Source organism: Lactuca virosa, chromosome 6 (assembly GCF_052849685.1).
Source record: "Lactuca virosa cultivar CGN04683 chromosome 6, Lactuca_virosa_CGN04683_v6, whole genome shotgun sequence".
NCBI lineage: Eukaryota > Viridiplantae > Streptophyta > Magnoliopsida > Asterales > Asteraceae > Lactuca > Lactuca virosa.
The window spans coordinates 168,205,287-168,225,987 of record NC_136431.1 but is presented as its reverse complement, the minus strand read 5'-3'; the positions used below and the strand labels follow the sequence as shown (position 1 = coordinate 168,225,987).

General features: G+C 36.0%; 1 protein-coding gene and 2 non-coding genes across 3 annotated transcripts; 2 read left to right on the top strand and 1 right to left on the bottom strand.

The window, feature by feature from the left end:
* Nucleotides 1-2,748: 2,748 nt before the first annotated feature.
* Nucleotides 2,749-2,853, top strand: LOC145122881 (small nucleolar RNA R71). The gene has a single exon (XR_013714781.1). It is a non-coding gene; the product is annotated as a small nucleolar RNA R71 (small nucleolar RNA).
* A 4,571-nt stretch (nucleotides 2,854-7,424) lies between these two features.
* Nucleotides 7,425-9,252, bottom strand: LOC145122061 (uncharacterized). The gene is made up of 3 exons (XM_079057735.1): nucleotides 8,859-9,252; nucleotides 8,529-8,740; nucleotides 7,425-8,252 (listed from the first exon to the last, which is right to left on the bottom strand). The coding sequence occupies exons 1-3, from the start codon at nucleotides 9,250-9,252 to the stop codon at nucleotides 7,425-7,427; spliced, it is 1,434 nt and encodes a 477-aa protein (XP_078913861.1).
* On the top strand, nucleotides 8,776-8,880 carry LOC145122876 (small nucleolar RNA R71). The gene has a single exon (XR_013714776.1). It is a non-coding gene; the product is annotated as a small nucleolar RNA R71 (small nucleolar RNA).
* Nucleotides 9,253-20,701: the final 11,449 nt, after the last annotated feature.

Sequence of the window (20,701 nt, the reverse complement as noted above, 5' to 3'; positions counted from 1 at the left end):
TTAAAATTGATTGTAATGAGACCGTTATTTTCGGTAACTATCACACTTCATCTTAATAGAGCTATCGAATGTAAAAAATATCCTCATCTTATGTAAATTTTTTATTTTTTAGGATTTTGATACGCAGAAAATAAAAATTAAAATAAATAGAAATAAAATCATTTTTCGATTTTTGTTTTTTTTATGTGCAAACGCAATAGAATAAAATGCAAAAAGAAAAAAGAACATTTGAAAATTTTAAATGAAAAACTGAAAAAAAAAATTAACAAAAAATGCAAATTTTTTACACTAACCCCCTCCCCAAGCTTAAAATGATGCATTGTCATCAATGCTCAGAGAGGAATGAACTGCTCAATAAAGAAAATGAACAAAAATGTGCAGCTAGGACAGAGTGTACCTGATAAGTTTGCAGAAATCTGATTTTAACGAACATGTGCCGAAAAATCTGAATTTCAGCAACTCTGTCGATCCTCTGATTTCCCCAAGCTTGCTTGGAACTACGACCATCTCTTTATTGAAAGCAAAAAAAAAAAAAAAAACTACTCATCCGCTTGCCTCCTGGAAAGCCGCCCATTTTTAAAGTTGTTGGCTCGACTTTGCCCAACCAGATTATTAACTAGTGTGGTTGGGACTTCTCTGAAGCTCAACTCTTTTACTTGTGACTCCAGATCCCTTCAAATATGGCAATATGGGTGGATCTGGAACTTGTTCAGCAAACTGGAAAGACTCCAAATAGTTATCAGATAAGTCTTTCGGTTGATTAGACTTCTTTTTCTTTCTGATCTTCTTTTTCTTCCTAGAAATCTCCTCATTCTTTTCTTTAAACTTTCTTCTTTTCAGTTTCGTATCTGAAATCACCACTTTCACCTTTTATTTTTCCAAAAGTTTTTTTCTTTTCATATTTTTATCGGATTCTTCTTCCGTAGCAGATTTCAGCTCAACCTCTTCCACCTCCCCAAGCTTATCTTCTGCCAGCTCCTTGGATATATTATCAGATGAATTCTTGTCTAAAAATTTTTCTTACACAGAGACATTAGAAAACTCACAGCAGCCCTCAGACAAAGGACTGCTGGTACCCATATAATTGACAGAAATATTTTCAAAAGGAAAGTCATCATTATTAATTTTAAAGTTCACAACTTCCTCATCAAACTCCATTGAAAGTGTACCACCAAAAACATCAATTTTTGTTTTTGCAGTTTTCATAAAATGTCTTCCCAAAATAATAGAGTTTGCATCAGAAGTGTCCAAGTTTCCCGTGTCTAATATATAAAAATCAGCAGGAAAAATCAGATTATCCACTTGGACAAGAACATCCTCCAGTACACCTTTTGGGTGTACTATCGAGTGGTCAGCCAATTGTATAATTGTCCCGGTCTTTTGTAAAGTTCCCATTTTTTATTTTTCAAAAACAGAATAGGGAAGGACATTGACTGAAGCTCCTAGATCAAGCATGGCTTTTGGAAAATCAAGGCTCCCGAATTTACAAGGAACTAAGAAAATCCCCGGATCCTTGCACTTTGGAGGCAAACCTTTTTGTAAAATAGAGGATATATTTTTGCCAGCTTTCACAATTTCATTAAATTTCATTTTTTTCTTAGAAACACATAAATTTTTAAGAAACTTAACATAGCGAGGGATATGTTGGATAATATCTAAAAGTGGGATATTTACCTCAACCTTGCGGAAAATTTCCATGATATCTTCATCATCTCTTTCGCGCTTCGTACTCTTTAGTCTTGATGGGAATGGAGGTAATGGCTTGTACTCCTTTAGAATTGGCTTGGGTAGTGTTGGAGTTTCTTTTTCTACCAAATTTTCAGATCCTTCTTCAACCAACACCTCTTCAAACTCTTCAGCTTCAGCTTCTTTTTCTATCCCTTCCACATCTCCTTCTTCTATCAGAACCTCTTCAAACTCTTCTTCATCTTTGTTTTCTGGTATAGATGAGCTTGGGCCTTCATATGTTTTCCCGCTTCTAAAGAAAATAGCAATCACATTATGCTTTGGATTGTTTTCAGTATGCCCTGGTAACTTTCCTTGAGACTCCAGACGACCCACAGACGTGGCAAGTTGAGACACCTGTTGCTCCAAATTCTTGATACTAGCTCTAGTTTCGGTCTGGAATGCTTGGGTGCTCGTGGCAAGACTTTTTATCATATCTTCTAAGGCACACTGGAGTTACTGGGTTGATGTTGGAAGTTTTGATTCTGGAAATTCGAGTTCTGAAAGTTGGGCTGAAAGTGAGAATTTTGACGAAAATTTGTCTGCTGAAAACCCGGTTGCTAAAAATTCCGTTGTTGTTGAAATCCGGGTGGAGGCTGAAATTGTTGTTTTTGCTGATAATTATTCTGAAAATTCTGTTGGTAGCTCCCGACAGCTTTTACTGCAACTGTATCCTCTTGCAATATTGGGCACATGTCAGTAGGGTGATAACTCTTCAAGCAAATCCCAGATTGTTTCTTTGCAGCTGCTTTTTCTTTGGTCAGGAGCAGAACAGCTTATGTCAATTCAGATATCTAAGCTTCTAGATGAACATTGTTAACTTCCTTGACACCCCTTGGTTGATCTGGATACCACTTCTCTTCGTTTCCAGAGTGTTTAGACTCGATTTCCAGCTTTTCGATCAGCTCTCTGATTTCAGTTGGTGTCATATCACCCAAACAACCACCACTGGAAGCATTTATACGGCGTATTTCCATGGGTTTCAGACCTTCACAAAAATAGTTATAGAGCTGGTAATCACTAATTCCATGTTGGGGGAAACGGACCAACAACTTCTTGAATCTCTCCCAGTAGGTATGTAACTTCTCTTTTTCCTTGTTTGATACCAAGGATTTCTCTTCTGAGACTGGAGACTCGCGTTTTTGTCAAATATTTCTCTAAGAACACCTTCGCGAGCTCTGTCCAAGTGGTGATTGAACTAGATGGGAGTTTATATAGCCATTCTCTTGCAGAATCTTGAAGCGAAAAGGGGAATGCCCTTAACTTTATCTGGTCTTCTGTGACAGCATGAGGCTTCATTCCAGAACAAACCACATGAAATTCCTTGAGGAATTTATGTGGGTCTTCGTTTTCCAATCGTCTGAAAGTGGGAAGAAGATGAATCAGCCCAGATTTAAGTTTGAAGTTTTGGGCTTCTGGAAACGTAATGGAAAGGGGCTATTGGTTGACCTCTTGAGTGGCCCACTCTCTAAGGGTCTTTTCTGCTTCGTCTCCACTCATAACTAAGTCTTCAGATTCGGTTTCTAAAGAGTCTGTGATTTCAGTTTTAATGGAAGAGGGTGGGGAATAAGTTTTATATGGGCTGTTTTGAGGTGATGATGGGGGTACTTTTGGAAAAATCGTATCTAATTCGTTCCACAAGGGAGTGTCTTGTGGTGTGGAGGCTTCTGAGGGTATGGAAGATGATGAACCAAAGAGACCAACTGATCGTTTCTTTCTTGTTGCTTCTTTCCTCAGTCTCCTTGTAGTTCGCTCAATTTATGGATCAAAAACTAAAGGTGCACCTGAACGAAAAATTCTTGGCATAAACTATTAGAAGGCACCGTGTCCCCGGCAATGGCTCCAGTTTGTTAACACGCTGTCGCACACGTATTAAACAAATAAATTTATCACTGCTTGGAATGCACTAAAAATATAGCACAGGGAAGCAGGGTCGAATCCTCAAGGACACAGCCTAATGGTCAATGCCTTTTTACATCAGACACATCTAGTCAAAACAAAAATTATAAAAGGGGGGTTTTTTTATTAAACTAAAAACTAAAAATGCAGTGATATTAAATGAAAACGAAAATTGATAATAAAAATAATTCCAGTTCTGCTGTGACTTTCCTAATCATGCAACTGATCCAGATCTGATTATTTGAGTCGCGTTCTATCTAAGCTGGTACTGAGAAAAACTAACAAGCTCTAGTAATTTCTCTTTTACCTAAACTAGCTAATCAAAACAAGCTCTTCAATTAACCCTAACTTTTTACTGTCTAATCAAACAAGCTCTTAATTAAGATCAGAAAAGTTGCATTAAGTTCATTGTAAAATTCCCAGCAATACCCAATACTTCTCACAAGCTCGGAAGCGTAAATATATGATTTTTATAGTTTATATCAGAGTTAAATCCCAAAACGGAACCAATCTGATACTTGTTACTTTTACTAGTTGAGAAGAACAATTACGGATTCTATTAACTGATTAATTGGAATGATCCACAATCTTCAGATCTTCAGAAATCGTTGAAATCGGAGAAGAAACGCCTCCAAAATCGTATTTTCATCGTCTGGTACCTCTGGAATCGCCAACTTCGGTTACAGCTATCAGGGTCTATTTATAAGTCCAGCAGCAAAAACGACGTGCATGCGATCGCATGTACACAACCTGCGAACGCAGGATTTGAAGAAAACGCGTCTCGTGCCTTTTTAATGAAATAGGATGTTATTTTGTCACTTTTTGGCCAACCTGTAATCGCATGTACACAACCTGCGATCGCAGGATTTCATTTTTCACTATCGGATGAATTTTTGGCACTAAAAAACATCAAAGTTGCGCCCTAACCTGCGATCGCATAAAGGCTCCATGCGATTGCATGGACCATAGTTGCGATCGCATGTTGTGCCTAAGACGTCCAAAATTTCGTCTACTTTTCAGATCATTTTGAATTGCGTCAATCGGAGTTACGGTTCTCGAGATATGGTGAAAATACTGACAGGGGGTGAAAGCTAACAGCAACATCCTTTAACTTTAGATTGCAAATTCTATCTTCGTGCGATCAATTCAATCGAACGTTTCTTGACCAAAGCATCTTCCAATAATTCCACAAAATGCTCCATAAGTTCCAAGCTCCATTTTAAGCTCCAAACGCGCATCCAACTGCTCCCAAAGCACTGCTCCACTCAAACTATCTAAATTGACATAAAAACATGAGCAGTACGGGAATGCTTACGAATTACATGAGCTGAACATTATTTAAATAAATGAAATGCAAATGTACAAAATATGATACTAAATAATAATGAAAACTACCCTAAAAGATGCATAAAATGGCATCTAACAAATCTCCCCAAGCTTAAACCTTACTTGCCCTCAAGTAAGAAAAAGATAAAACGTTATAAACAAATGAAAAGATGTAGATAACCAAAAAAGGAACTTAGAATAAAAACTAAAACAAAATTAAGGAAATTAAAAATTTAAACTTTATCAAAACACTTCACTCCTTTTTTTGTTGTTCACATGATCAGATTTCACAACGAGGAAGCTTCAATGAAATCACTACCTAGACAACAGTCTCAATACTTTATATTAATGATTCAGATTTCATATTTAATAAATTAAACCAAGCTTGAGCAAATAATTTTTACGCTGAATTAAATTTGTGAAAACAGTGTATTTTAAAAAATAATTTCACGAAAATTCGTTTATAAAAACTTGGCTTGACCAACCCCTCCTTTTTTTCCGAACTCATCCAATAAACGCGCTAAGCTCCATTATGGACAGAAAATCCAAGCTTACCCCTATGATTCCACTATCGAGGGATCAATCTCATTATACCACACATCTTCTTCGTCTTGATCAACTCTTCAGATTTAACTTGTTTGCTTCTTGATTTCGAATTGAACTTGACTTGGATTTGACTTTGAATTGCAGATTTCTTCAAATTGCTTGATATACCATTTCTAACATATATATTGACTGGGTGCGAATTTTACTTTGAGGCCCACCATATATTCAATACTTCAAAAATGATAACTATTTTGTGGGTATAACAAGAGTTCCCTCCTAACCTCAAAAGGCGCAGAAACTATAGGGTTCAGTACTTCAAGGAATGATAAGCGTTATCCAATCTAGGTTCTTTTTAAGGCATCTAAGGAAATTATTTTCAAAACACTTTTCGTTTTTCCATCCCACACTTCCATTGTAATAATTATCTGACTCTTATGTTGGTTCATATTGAAAACATTTAAAGCACTTGAAAAGATAATTCTTAAAGTTGATTGTAATGAGACCGTTATTTTCGGTAACTATCACACTTCATCTTAACAGAGATATCGAATATAAAAAATATCCTCATCTCATGTAAATTTTTTATTTTTTTGGATTTTGATACGCAGAAAATAAAAATTATAATAACTAGAAATAAAATCTTTTTGGGCTTTTCTTTGTTTTCATGAATGCAGAAAAATAAAAGGAAAATATTTTTGGATTTTTGTTTTTTTATGTGCAAATGCAATAGAATAAAATGCAAAAAGAAGAAAGAACATTTGAAAATTTTAAATGAAAAACTGAAAAAAAAAATTAACAAAAAATGCAAATTTGTTACACTAACCCCCTCCCCAAGCTTAAAATGATGCATTGTCATCAATGCTCAGAAAGGAATGAACATCTCAATAAAGAAAATGAACAAAAATGTGCAGCTAGGAAAGAGTGTACCTGATAAGTTTGCAGAAATCTGATTTTGACGAAGATGTGGAGAAAAATCTGAATTTCAGTAACTCTGTCGATCCTCTGATTTCCCCAAGCTTGCTTGGATCTACGACCATCTCTTTTTTGAAAGCAAAAAATAAAATAAAAACTACTCATCGGTTTTCCTCCCGGAAAGCCGCCCATTTTTAAAGTTGTTGGCTCGACTTTGCCCAACCAGATTATTAACTGGTGTCGTTGGGACTTTTCTGAAGCTCAACTATTTTCCTTGTGACTCCAGATCCCTTCAAATATGGCAATATGGGTGGATCTGGAACTTGTTCAGCAAACTGGAAAGACTCCAAATAGTTATCAGATAACTCTTTCGGTTGATTAGACTTCTTTTTCTTTCTGATCTTCTTTTTCTTCCTAGAAATCTCCTCATTCTTTTCTTTAAACTTTCTTCTTTTCAACTTCGTATCTGAAATAACCACTTCCACCTTTTATTTTTCAAAAAGTTTTTTTCTTTTCATATTTTTATCTGATTCTTCTTCCGTAGCAGAATTCAGCTCAACCTCTTCCACCTCCCCAAGCTTATCTTCTGTCAGCTCCTTGGATATATTATTAGATGAATTCTTGTCTAAAAAATTTTCTTGCACAGAGACATTAGAAAACTCACAGCAACCCTCAGACAAAGGACTGCTGGTACCCATATAATTGACAGAAATATTTTCAGAAGGAAAGTCATCATTATTAATTTTAAAGTTCACAACTTCCTCATCAAACTCCATTGAAAGTGTACCACCAAAAACATCAATTTTTGTTTTTGCAGTTTTCATAAAATGTCTTCCAAAAATAATAGAGCTTGCATCAGAAGTGTCCAAGTTTCCCATGTCTAATATATAAAAATCAGCAGGAAAAATCAGATTATCCACTTGGACAAGAACATCCTCCAGTACACCTTTTGGGTGTACTGTCGAGTGGTCATCCAATTGTATAATTGTCCCGGTCTTTTGTAAAGTTCCCATTTTTTATTTTTCAAAAACAGAATAGGGAAGGACATTGACTGAAGCTCCTAGATCAAGCATGGCTTTTGGAAAATCAAGGCTCCCAAAGTTATAAGGAACTAAGAAAATCCCCGGATCCTTGCACTTTGGAGGCAAACCTTTTTGTAAAATAGAGGATACATTTTTGCCAGCTTTCACAATTTCATTAAATTTCATTTTTTTCTTAGAAACACATAAATTTTTAAGAAACTTAGCATAACGAGGGATATGTTGGATAATATCTAAAAATGGGATATTTACCTCAACCTTGCGGAAAATTTCCATGATATCTTCATCATCTCTTTCGCGCTCCGTACTCTTTAGTCTTGATGGGAATGGAGGTAATGGCTTGTACTCCTTTAGAATTGGCTTGGGTAGTGTTGGAGTTTCTTTTTCTTCCAAATTTTCAGATCCTTTTTCAACCAACACCTCTTCAAACTCTTCATCTTCATATTCTTTTTCTATCCCTTCCACATCTCCTTCTTCTATCAGAACCTCTTCAAACTCTTCTTCATCTTTGTTTTCTGGTATAGATGAGCTTGGGCCTTCATATGTTTTCCCGCTTCTCAAGAAAATAGCAATCACATTATGCTTTGGATTGTTTTCAGTATGCCCTGGTAACTTTCCTTGAGACTCCAAACGACCCACAGAAGTGGCAAGTTGAGACACCTGTTGCTCCGGATTCTTGATACTAGCTCTAGTCTCGGTCTGGAATGCTTGGGTGCTCGTGGCAAGACTTTTTACTATATCTTCTAAGGCCACACTGGAGCTACTGGGTTGATGTTGGAAGTTTTGATTCTGGAAATTCGAGTTCTGAAAGTTGGTTTGAAAGTGAGAATTTTGATGAAAATTTGTCTGCTGAAAACCCGGTTGCTAAAAATTTTGTTGCTGTTGAAATTCGGGTGGAGGCTGAAATTGTTGTTTTTGCTGATAATTATTCTGAAAATTCTGGTGGTAGCCCCCGACAACTTTTACTGGAACTGTATCCTCTTACAATATTGGGCACATGTCAGTAGGGTGATAACTCTTCAAGCAAATCCCACATTGTTTCTGTGCAGCTGCTTTTTCTTTGGTCAGGAGCAGAAAAACTTTCGTCAATTCAGATATCTGAGCTTCCAGATGAACATTGTTGACTTCCTTGACACCCCTTGTTTGATCTGGATACCACTTCTCTTCGTTTCCAGAGTGTTTAGACTCGATTGCCAGCTTTTCGATCAGCTCTCTGATTTCAGTTGGTGTCATATCACCCAAACAACCACCACTGGAAGCATTTATAAGGCGTATTTCCATGGGTGTCAGACCTTCACAGAAATAGTTATAGAGCTGGTAATCACTAATTCCATGTTGGGGGCAACGGACCAACAACTTCTTGAATCTCTCCCAGTAGGTATGTAGCTTCTCTTTTTCCTTATTTGATACCAAGGATTTCTCTTCTGAGACTGGAGACTCGCATTTCTGGAAAATATTTCTCTAAGAACAGCTTCGCGAGCTCTGTCCAAGTGGTGATGGAACTAGATGGGAGTTCATATAACCATTCTCTTGCAGAATCTTGAAGCGAAAAGGGGAATGCCCTTAACTTTATCTGGTCCTCTATGACAGCATGAGGCTTCATTCCTGAACAAACCACATGAAATTCCTTGAGGAATTTATGTGGGTCTTCGTTTTCCAATCCTCTGAAAGTGGGAAGAAGATGAATCAGCCCAGATTTAAGTTTGAAGTTTTGGGCTTCTAGAAATGTAATGCAAAGGGGCTGTTGGTTGACCTCTTGAGTGGCCCACTCTCTAAGGGTCTTTTCTGCTTCATCTCCATTCATAACTAAGTCTTCAGATTCAGTTTCTGAAGAGTCTTTGATTTCATTTTAATGGAAGAGGGTGGGGAATAAGTTTTATATGGGCTATTTTGAGGTGATGATGGGGGTACTTTTGGAAAAATCGTATCTATATCGTTCCACAAGGGAGTGCGTTGTGGTGTGGAGGCTTCTGAGGGTATGGAAGATGATAAACCAAAGAGACCAACTGATCGTTTCTTTCTGGTTGCTTCTTTCCTCAGTCTCCTTGTAGTTCACTCAATTTCTGGATCAAAAACTAAAGGTGTACCTGAACGAAAAATTCTTGGCATAAACTATTAGAAGGCACCGTGTCCCCGGCAACGGCTCCAATTTGTTAACACGCTGTCGCACACGTATTAAACAAATAAATTTATCACTGCTTGGAATGCACTAAAAATATAGCACAGGGAAGCAAGGTTGAATCCTCAGGGACACAACCTAATGGTCAATGCCTTTTTGCATCACACACATCTAGTAAAAACAGAAATTATAAAAGGGGTAGTTTTTTGATTAAACTAAAAACTAAAAATGCAGTGATATTAAATGAAACGAAAATCGATATTAAAAATAATTCCAGTTCTGCTGTGACTTTCGTAATCATGCAACTGATCCATATTTGATTATTTGAGATGCGTTCTATCTAAGTTGATACTGAGAAAAACTAACAAGATCTAGTAATTTATTTTTTACCTAAACTAGTTAATCAAAACAAGCTCTTAAATTAACCCTAACTTTTTACGGTCTAATCAAACAAGCTCTTAATTAAGATTAGAAAAGTTGCATTAAGTTCTTTGTAAAATTCCAAGAAATACCCAATACTTCTCACAAGCTCGGAAGTGTAAAGATATGATTTTTATAGTTTATATCAGAGTTAAATCCCAAAACGGAACCAATCTGATACTTGTTACTTTTACCAGTTGAGAAGAACAATTACGGATTCTATTAACTGGTTAACTGGAATGATAAAATCCTAGCTAGGTGATCAGACTAACAAGAATTAAAATCAAACATTCATTAAAAACAAAACTGAAGAATCTAGATAGAAGCACAAATAAAAAACCAGATCTAATGATCAATCACATGAAAAGTACTCATCTTTGCAGAACTGAAAACTAATGTTTTAGCCAGACATAGCTAAAATCTGATAAAAATAAATGAAAAGAGACATCAAACAACTAATCTTACTAATCTACTTGAAGGAGATGATCCACAGTCTTCAGATCTTCAGAAATCGTTGAAATCGGAGAAAAAACGGCTCCAAAATCGTATTTTCGTCGTCTGGTACCTCTGGAATCGCCAACTTCGGTTACAGCGATCAGGGTCTATTTATATGTCCAACAGCAAAAACGACGCGCATGTGATCGCATGTACACAACCTGCGATCGCAGGTTTTGAAGAAAACGCGTCTCGTGCCTTTTTATTGAAGTAGGATGCTATTTTGGCACTTTTTGGCCAATCTGTGATCGCATGTACACAACCTGCGATCACAGGTTTTCATTTTTCACTTCCGGATGAATTTTTGGCACTGAAAAACCTTGAATCCAAGTTGCGACCTAACTTGCGATCGTATTAAGGATCCATGTGATCGCATGGACCATAGTTGCGATCGCATGTTGTGCCTAAGACGTCCGAAATTTCGTCTACTTTTCAAATCATTTTGAATTGCATCAATCGGTAAAATACTGACAAGGGGTCAAAGTTGCCAGCAACATCCTTTAACTTTATATTGCAAATTCTATCTTCGTGCGATCAATTCAATCGAATGTTTCTTGACCAAAGCATCTTCCAATCATTCCACAACATACTCCATAAGTTCCAAGCTCCATTTTAAGCTCCAAACACGCATCCAACTGCTCCCAAAGCACTGCTCCACTCAAACTATCTGAAATTGACAGAAAAACATGAGCAGTACGGGAATTCTTACGAATTACATGAGCTGAACATTATTTAAGTAAATGAAATGCAAATGTACAAAATATGATACTAAATAATAATGAAAACTACCCTAAAAGATGCATAAAATGGCATCTAACAGTGAGCAGTATCAAAGGTAGTGATGCAGATCAAGATGCATGATGGCATGGTCAGGAAGTTAGATTGCTGGTACGTTCCAGAACTTTGGAAGAATCTAATTTCTCTTGGCACATTGGCTAAGAATCGGATGAGGTACGTTGGTGAAGGTGACTGGGTCAAAGTGACCAAAGTGTCTCTGGTTATAATGAAAGGGAAGATGAATCGTGGAGGGATCTATATCCTAGAAGGCAGTGCGGTTATGGGAACGGTGTCTATCTACCAATCCTGGAATGAATGTGATGACAAGATAGAGTTGTGGCATCATAGTTTGGGGCACATGAGTGAGAAGGGCATGTCAGTTCTAAGTAAACAAGGACTGTTTGGTGGAGGGGCTACTGGAAAGATAAAGTTTTGTGAAGCTTGCGTCAAGGGAAAGCATCGCAAAGTAATGTTCGGTATCAGTCAACACACAAGCAATGAAATCCTGAAGTATGCTCACTCAGGTCTATGGGGTCATGCACCAGTGAAGTCTTAAGGAGGATGCTCATACTTTGTGACGTTCATTGATAACTATTCAAGGAAGGTTTGGTTGTACTTTCTGAAGACGGAGGATGAGGTGTTTGGGAAGTTCAAGGAGTGGAAGACCATGGTTGAGAAAAGGACTTGAAAACAGGTCAAGACTCTAAGGAATGACAATAGGTTGGAGTTCTGCAATGCTCCATTTGATAATTTCTGCACGGCAGAAGGTATAGTGAGGCACCGCATTATACGACACACACAACAGCAAAAAGGATTGGCAGAACGTATGAACCAAACACTCATGCAGCGTGCAAGGTGCATGCGGATATTTACTAACTTATCCAAGAAATTTTGGGTGGAAGCATTTAACACTACATGATATCTGGTGAACAGATCATCATCAACTGCAATAGACTTAAAGACTCCTCAAGACGTATGGTCCGGGAAACCCTATGACTATTCTGATTTACATATATTTGGATGCCCCGCATACGCTCATGTGAATGATGGTAAACTTGATCCAAAGGCAATGAAGTGCATATTTCTAGGATATGTGGCAGGAGTAAAAGGTTATTGACTGTGGTGTACAGAAGAAGGAAGAACTCCTAAATTTATCATGAGCAGAGATGTGACCTTGATGAATATGCCATGGGTAACAAGGGAGGATGTGAAACAAGTCAAGCAGGGAACAAAGATCAGGGTGCTAGCCAGAAGGTAGAGTTTGCATCTCAAACTCCAGACAGAGTTGTGATAAGTGACAAATAGTAAGGCGGTAGTGAACAGCCTAGACAAGATGAAACCGAAGAGCAACACATGGGATCTTCGTCCAGTGGTGCTGATGTCGGGAAAGATGATGGGTCTGAATCTATAAGAAAGAGAAGATCGAAGAGGGTTATTCGACAACCTGACAGATATGTGGGATGTGTGAATTCAGGTGAACTTGACTCCATTGCTTTTGCCTTAGCAACTAGATAAGACATTGACACCGATGAGCCTCAATCGTATAAAGAGGTCGTGGCGAGTAAAGAAACAAATGACTGGTTGATGGTCATGAATGAAGAAATGCAATCATTACAGAAGAATGAAACATTGGATCTTATTCCATTACCAAAGGGAGCAAAGCCAGTGGGATGCAAGTGGATCTTTAAGAAGGAAGGAATACCAGGAGTTGAAGCTGCTAGGTTCAAGGCAAGGTTGGTGGTAAAAGGGTTCTCTCAGAAAGAAGGAATTGATTATCACGAGGTGTTCTCACCGGTCGTGAAGCACAAGACAATTCCGGTTCTTTTGGCGATGGTGAGTGCATTTGATTTGGAGCTTAAATAGCTTGATGTGAAAACTGCATTTCTTCATGGAAATTTAGAAGAGAAGATTTATATGTCCCAGCCAGAAGGATTCCTTGATGCTAAGAAGGACCATGTATGTTTGCTGAATAAATCCCTGTATGGTTTGAAGCAGTCTCCACAACAATGGTACAAGAGATTTAAATGATTCATGATCTCGAATGGCTACACTCGGAACCAGTTTGACAATTGTGCTTACTCAAAGGAATTGTCACCAGATTCGTACATATATATGTTGATATATGTTGATTATATGCTCATCGCAGCCAAAGATATGGTTGGAATAAATGACTTGAAGGCGACCCTGAAGAATGAGTTTGAGATGAAGGATTTGGGAGCAGCAAAGAAGATACTGGGGATGGAGATGTTGGATTAATGTCTAAGTCCATAACTATAGTTGGTATGTACTTGACCCGACCCGGCATGGTCCATTTGGGTTGCACTTCACCGACACAATTTATATGGATAGTCTTTTGAGAATAGTATATTTATGATTTATATTAATATATTATAAGTTCTAATATATTAATATATAATCATATTATTTAATTAGTATTGATCAAGAATTAATTTATAATTAATTAAGTGATCAAAAGGAACTAATTAAATATGGACTCTTAGATATATATATATATATATATATATATATATATATATATATATATATATATATATATATATATATATATATAGTGAGCCAAGTTCATTTAGGTTGGGCTAAGTCTTCATGGATAGTCCATGGAGCTTTAACCCATGGATCCTAGGAAATGAAAGGTCATGGGTATTAGGGTTTAACCCTAATCTTCCACACTATATAAAGGGTCTTATGGTTCATGAAATTATGCTACTGGCAAGTGTGGATACACTAAAGAGGGCAATAACCGATTTCATAGTGTGAGCCAAGTATCCATATTCTCTAAAGGTTTTCCAAGGTGTTTTGGTGATTTGTGATTCCACTTGAGGCTTCCACACTATTGGGGCTAAGCTCTTAAAGCTTGAAGACATCAAGCTACATCAAAAGGTATGTCATCTAACTAGAACTTTGTAGTATAGGTGCTTCATAATATGCTAGTTAGGATGAAACCTTGGAATATTTAATATTTGCATGTATAATAGAGAAAACATAGATCCAAGGTTTATAGGGTTGCATGTACACCATAGGAGTGTTAGAATTCTCAAAACCCAACAGTGGTATCAGAGCCATGGGTTGTTTTCTGTTATATTATTTATGCAAATGTTTTATTTTCAAAGTTGGAAAAAAAAGAAAAAAACATGACGTTTGTCAAATTTTAAGATAATTACTTGTTTTTGTGAAAAACTAATTATTTGTAAAATTTGAATCATTTGCTATATGAGTTGAATTAGGTCAAATTTAGTAAAAGATAAAATGATATGATTATTTTATTACTTTTAAAAGTTTGATCTAAAGAGTTTTTTGAAACCTCCATAAGTTATGGATATGAAAAGGTTTTTAAAAAAATTGATTCAAAGTTTTTTATGGAGTTACAAAACTTGGTCTTAATGTTTTAAAGAATTCCATAACTTGTTCTTAAGTTATGGAACATGAAAAGTTTCATCATAAAACAAGTATTTAACTCCATAAGTTATGGAATCCAAAAGTTTTCAAGAGTTACAAAACTTGCCCTCAAGTTTTGAAATTTGGAAAAAGTTTTTTTATGATAAAAAAAAAAGAATTGAATTCTAAAACTCTTGGGTTCATAACTTAAACAATTAATTAAATGGTTTTAATTTTGAATTTAATAATTGGAATTATGATGTTTTTATTGAATAATTCAATTAACTCTTATGGACTTTATCAAAAGATAAATAAAGTGTTTAATTAAAAGAGAATTAATAATTCCATAATGACATGGTTTAAACTTAATTAAATTAAGAGTATAGTTTAATTAATAGATTAAACCACCAAGTATTTTAAATGTCTAAAATACACCCTTATACTATTATAATATTAAAAGTTTAATATATTATATGTATAAGAGCAAGTCGTCTTACCATTAGTAGGCCTCATTCACGAAGCCGGTCTATAAGGGGAGTATAAGGTTACTGCCTATAAAATGGCAGTTTAATGGGTGTCCACTCTCACCCACCGCTTCCTTGACTGGTGGAGGGTCGTTAGCCGAACAGGTAGGACAAGGACTATAATTCTCCCTTCATTAAAAGTATTAATGATAAATACTAAGTAACTAAACTTTTTATAAATTCCCAATCTTAGTTACTTAGGAAAATGTGAATAAGGTGCTAATCCATGAAATTACACTTTGCACTTTGTTTAAGCTATTAGTGGAGCGTGTGTGGTTAACCGGCACACTAACCTGGACTTAACAAGGTAGGCAAAGGGTAACTTAATGTTTATCATAGTATCGTTGGAGCGTGTGTGGTTAACCGACACATCGATTGAGGGGTAAATATTAAGGGTACCAAGTATATTTGCATGGTTACTTCACACCTTGTTTTCTGATCCTCGGCATCCCAGTCACAAAACCTGAAGGGCACACTCGAGATTGAAACATGTCATTGAAAAGTTCAATGAATCTCAAAAGAATCTATGAGTTTCAAAACCTAATAATACATTTCGTTTATCTTGGTGGAAATTGGTGAATCGTCATTCACCTACCTTCAAATATTTTATAGCTTGGATTACGGCATCCCTCTTCCAAGTTATAAAATAGTTTGTTGGGTCCTAGCCTTAATATATCATATTGGGTGTTATATTTAGGACTTAAATCAACTTTACGTGAATTTCTCCCGTTGTTGATGTCTGGTTTAGACAACAATGATCTTCCCAAACCAAGCTTTCCTAATGAATATGACTTCCCGAGTTTGGCTCATGGAAGTCATACTTCTCTTCCTCCACCTCCTCCAATTATTCTCCCTAACCCACAAGTTCAAGGTCACTCAAGCCCTAATGGCAAGCAAGGTCTATGTGTGATCACATCTTAGAGATGAAGTCACATATTGACAAGCCGGGAGAGTTGGGTGTCAAAGTCTTGAGAAAGTTGGATGTTCAATCACTTTCTAAGTCACATAGTGAGTTCCTTTGGGACTACTATGAAACAGACTATGACATGAACCTTAATGATCATATCTATTTGCTTGGTGCTGCTGAATCAGCAATGATTTGGAACGATAATAAAGCAAATTTGATTAGAAGATCAACTTCCCAAAAACTTTATGGACAATAACAATGGTGACACTGGAAATCCAGAAAAAACATTCTCTTCCCAATGGAAAGGGATGGACCATAGTCAACCCGGTTGACCAAATGGTAAAGAGAAAGGCTAAGTCTGAGATAGTCCCATTACCAAAGGGTCCATATGTTTATTTTGCCAAAGGAAGGGGCGTTGATTGCAAAGCTGCCAAATTTACCTAAGGATGTTAAAGTCAATAAGTTTGACTCTACATCAGGTAGAACCCATTATCTAACTCTGTTAAGTTCTATTCTGAGATCCTCATTACATGATGTGACTGGGTCACATGTTGATGTTTTAAGAATCAAAGAATAGAGAGAAATCTTAAAGGAAGTATATGTTGATTCTGATCGCGAAGGTGGATTTCGATCGCATCAGAATTTTGAGCAGTTGCATAAGAAGTTATGATATATTGCTAAGGAATAAATAACAACAATTTTCCATGTGGATTGTAAGGATAAGTTTTTCCGCAAAGTTTTACAATAAAAGAAAATTGTTTAATTTTATTTATTTGAAGTATCCTTACAATGGAATTTGTGGAAAATTGTTGCTTATATGATTCCACTGACAGCAATATTGGAAAATGGATTTGATTCTTTCATTTGTGGTAGTGTCTAAATTTACCAAATCAGGAAAGTTCCTCATCACCCAAGTTTCAATTGGACCGAAACTTGAAATCATGCAAGTTGAATAGTATGATGAATGAGAACTTTCAAGCATTGGAAAATCATGACTAATTACTTGTTCACATGGATGTGTGAGTCAAGTGAAGGACTAAAGGGATCGAGTACACATTCTTGTGCACTGGTCATGTCCACCACAAAGCTCGTTAAGACTATTTGATTTACTAATGTTTAGTAAATATGGTTACACTTACAAGTTTAAGTATAATTCTAAAACATTGGAAAAGTCTCAATGTATGGCAGAACGAATGGGAAGAATCAAATTAGGCAGAAAGATAAAAGTTTCTCAAATCTGAAAAGATGAGAGAGTACTTTAGTATCATGTTTGTGATCATCTTAATGATTTAGAAATCATATCACAATTAGTCCTTTAAAGGTCATCTTAGTGCATTATTATGACTAAGAAGAGGAGTCATGAATTGTTGAAATGGTTAGATCAGGAAGATGAGTCATACTTCGTTCCAAAACAATTCTTAGAGTCATACTCCAAGATTGTAACTTGAGTGACATATCTTAAAGAAAGGTTTAAAACACTTGTAAAATGTAAGAGTAAAAGTGTCCTACTCTTGTACATTTGAAATTGGTAAGTTGTGATGTTTTGGATAAAACAAAGACCAACTAAGGCCAATTGTGTGAAGTGTTTGTCTTGATAAAGAATCCGCACTATCTCTTGAATATTTGGCAAGATAGTCTTATATGTCAAGAGGATAGTGGGAGTCTTAAAGATCCTAAAAAGAATTTCAAGAACTAATCAAGAATAAAACCTGAGGTTCTTCACTAGCACACGACTTGAGGTTTATAACCTATCGTGTTGACATATTCTGTGCCCATTTCAGTTAAAGTTGGCTTTGCATAGGAGTTCTGAAAGTTCTCAATTGGTTGCATAACAACTTGGAAGCAATGGCAGGCCCTGTACTGCCAGGTGGCAAGAAGTTAAGATTGCATAAGTTCAGTCCATATGAGTTTGGATTTGTCATTATCCTTGTCTTGTGACTATGGTTTTGATGATTCACATGGATAAGAACACATACACCATAAAATCTAAGGGCCATAAGGTTTCTCTCCGATTCATGAAAATGATGGTGAGGAAACACTTCCACCAAGTAGATTTGAAGCAGATGGCAAAAGGTCTAAACAGTTGAGACTATGATTACGGCATCCCTTTTCATAGTTCTGAAATTGTTTAGACACACATGCATGCTTTCTAAGGAAAGGTGTATGATTTTGATAAAGTTTTATCAAAGCATCTCGTATCAGAAATCTGAACTTTGGTAAGAAAGTCAATAAAGTATTGATTTCTAGAAGTCCAGCTGATTTCTGAGTACATGTCAAAGCTAGTGGGAGCATAAGTGTTATGCTAATAATCATCATGTTAGTGGGAGCATGATAATTATTGTTAGTGTTGCAAGTTAGAAATGTTAATTATAGAAAACAAAAGTTTCAATTCGTGAGGCTGCAGGGATTGAAAAAGTTGTTTTGCTATAATTAAGGGAGAGGATATACTTCATTTCAGTTCTAAAGGCTTAGATTGAGACCTTAATCATCCTTAGTCAAGAATATATATATATGAATTTCATGTTGGATTGGTTCAACTTAAGGAAATTCTATATATTGCGTTCTCAAAATTTGATTATGATTACGGCATCCCTCTTCATAGTCAAATTTTGAAAATATGGCAAATAAAAATATTGTAGCAAAAGACTGGTCTAGAGTCATGTCTTTATGTGAGACATCATGAATCGTGTACAATTTGCTTTGGGTACAGGATCGATTGCATGTGCTATAATATTTGTCATTTCTAAATTTTTCCAAATGCCCAGAGGCATTAAGAAGGGAAAAGGTCTACAATTAGATATGACTAAAATGATTAAGCAATTGTCGAGGACAATCTGAGGTTTACCAAAGATTGGTTGCTCAGGGACAGTTGGAAGTATAGTGCTAATTTTGGAAGGACCATATTGACATATTCTGAAAAGAGGCATCTCTTATTCAGAAGTGATAGTCAAAATGAGAATATGGAGTTGTCTCCATAGGTGGAAGTTATCTGTGTAAGATTAGAAAACTTAATGCAAGAAGAATGTCCAAAGCAATGTACTTTGAATATGAGACTTAGTTTCCATGGAGTTGATCTCCATTGGAATACCTTATAATGACTGTTGACAAGTCTTTGTGACTTTGTACATATTCATTACAGGAGGGTCAGTGCATATAAGTTTAAAATCTAAACAGATTTCGATAAATGATAGGAATTTGAAATTCTCACATTTTTCGATAAGGATTTGGGAGTGTGAAATTAGAATCATTGAAATTATGTTCAATTGGTTTATTTCATAAAGTAAGGATCATAGACAAACATAGAGTGCATACTTGGTGTATTGCAAAGCTATTGTTTAAGAAAAACATAGTGTACATGCTTGGAGCATGGGATAACTAGTGTTTTTAATTCAAGTATAAAGTTGATAAAACCGAAACAATGAATAATGAGTAATCAGTATGGTGATAAATAAAAGTGTTTATTTATATTCATAGGGTTTGATACCATATTTGATTCATTTATTCTTGTGTTTCACTTTGCATGTTTTGACTTCCAGAATAACTAAGTCGCTCTTCCTGAATGATTAAGTTATTCAAACCATCCACAGTCGGTCATATGTTGGAAGTAGATATGAATCAAGACTGTCATGGGTTGGTTTGTAGAGTTCCAAGTTGGTGTACAAAGATGTGCTACAACACTCATGAGTGCTCATAAGTTCTGAGTACTGGATTCAACTCGCGCTCATTTGAATCACTTCATGGATTTTATCACGAGTGATCATGAGACGATAATATCTTATATTCTTCAAACCTAGAGATATGAGTTGTTACTATGAGTTGGTTGTACATTGATTGCACGAAAACGCATTTGGTAACTCGATGTTATAAAACGTGCCTTTGTGTATGATTCAACAAGTAGTAGAACAAGCCATATGAGTCGAAGTTTATCCATTCCTTTTACCTCCGGGATAAAAGCGATATATGTGGGCCCCTCGATGATTTAGTGATGACACATGTGAGTGCTTGGCCAAGCCAGGACTGATTTGATTTGTTCAATCAGTCAGTCATCATAAATCGAAAATCGGGAAACAACAAATGGACAGAGAGAATGATTATAATCGATGTCTCAGTCCATATGATATCTAGAATGGAGGAATATATGATCCCTTATCTAATGGACAAGTCATTGACAAGGTCAGAGTTCGACAGCGGCTTTAAGAGCTATGATTGCCAGTTAGGTTTTGAAGTTATACTCAATAATAGTTTTAGACTTATCCAAGTGGGTGACTGTTGGATTAATGTCTAAGTCCATAACTATAGTTGGTATGTACTTGACCCGACCCGGCATGGTCCATTTGGGTTGCACTTCACCGACACAATTTATATGGATAGTCTTTTGAGAATAGTATATTTATGATTTATATTAATATATTATAAGTTCTAATATATTAATATATAATCATATTATTTAATTAGTATTGATCAAGAATTAATTTATAATTAATTAAGTGATCAAAAGGAACTAATTAAATATGGACTCTTAGATATATATATGTGTAGTGAGCCAAGTTCATTTAGGTTGGGCTAAGTCTTCATGGATAGTCGATGGAGCTTTAACCCATGGATCATAGGAAAT

What these genes read in the sequence shown, in the direction of transcription:
- LOC145122061 (XM_079057735.1), bottom strand. Translation starts at nt 9,252, where the DNA reads ATGAATGGAGATGAAGCAGAAAAGACCCTTAGAGAGTGGGCCACTCAA. An exon ending in TCTCAGAAGAGAAATCCTTG is followed by an intron (nt 8,741 to 8,858) that starts GTATCAAATAAG and finishes ATTTCTGTGAAG; the next exon opens with GTCTGACACCCATGGAAATA. An exon ending in AGATATCTGAATTGACGAAA is followed by an intron (nt 8,253 to 8,528) that starts GTTTTTCTGCTC and finishes ACCAACTTTCAG; the next exon opens with AACTCGAATTTCCAGAATCA.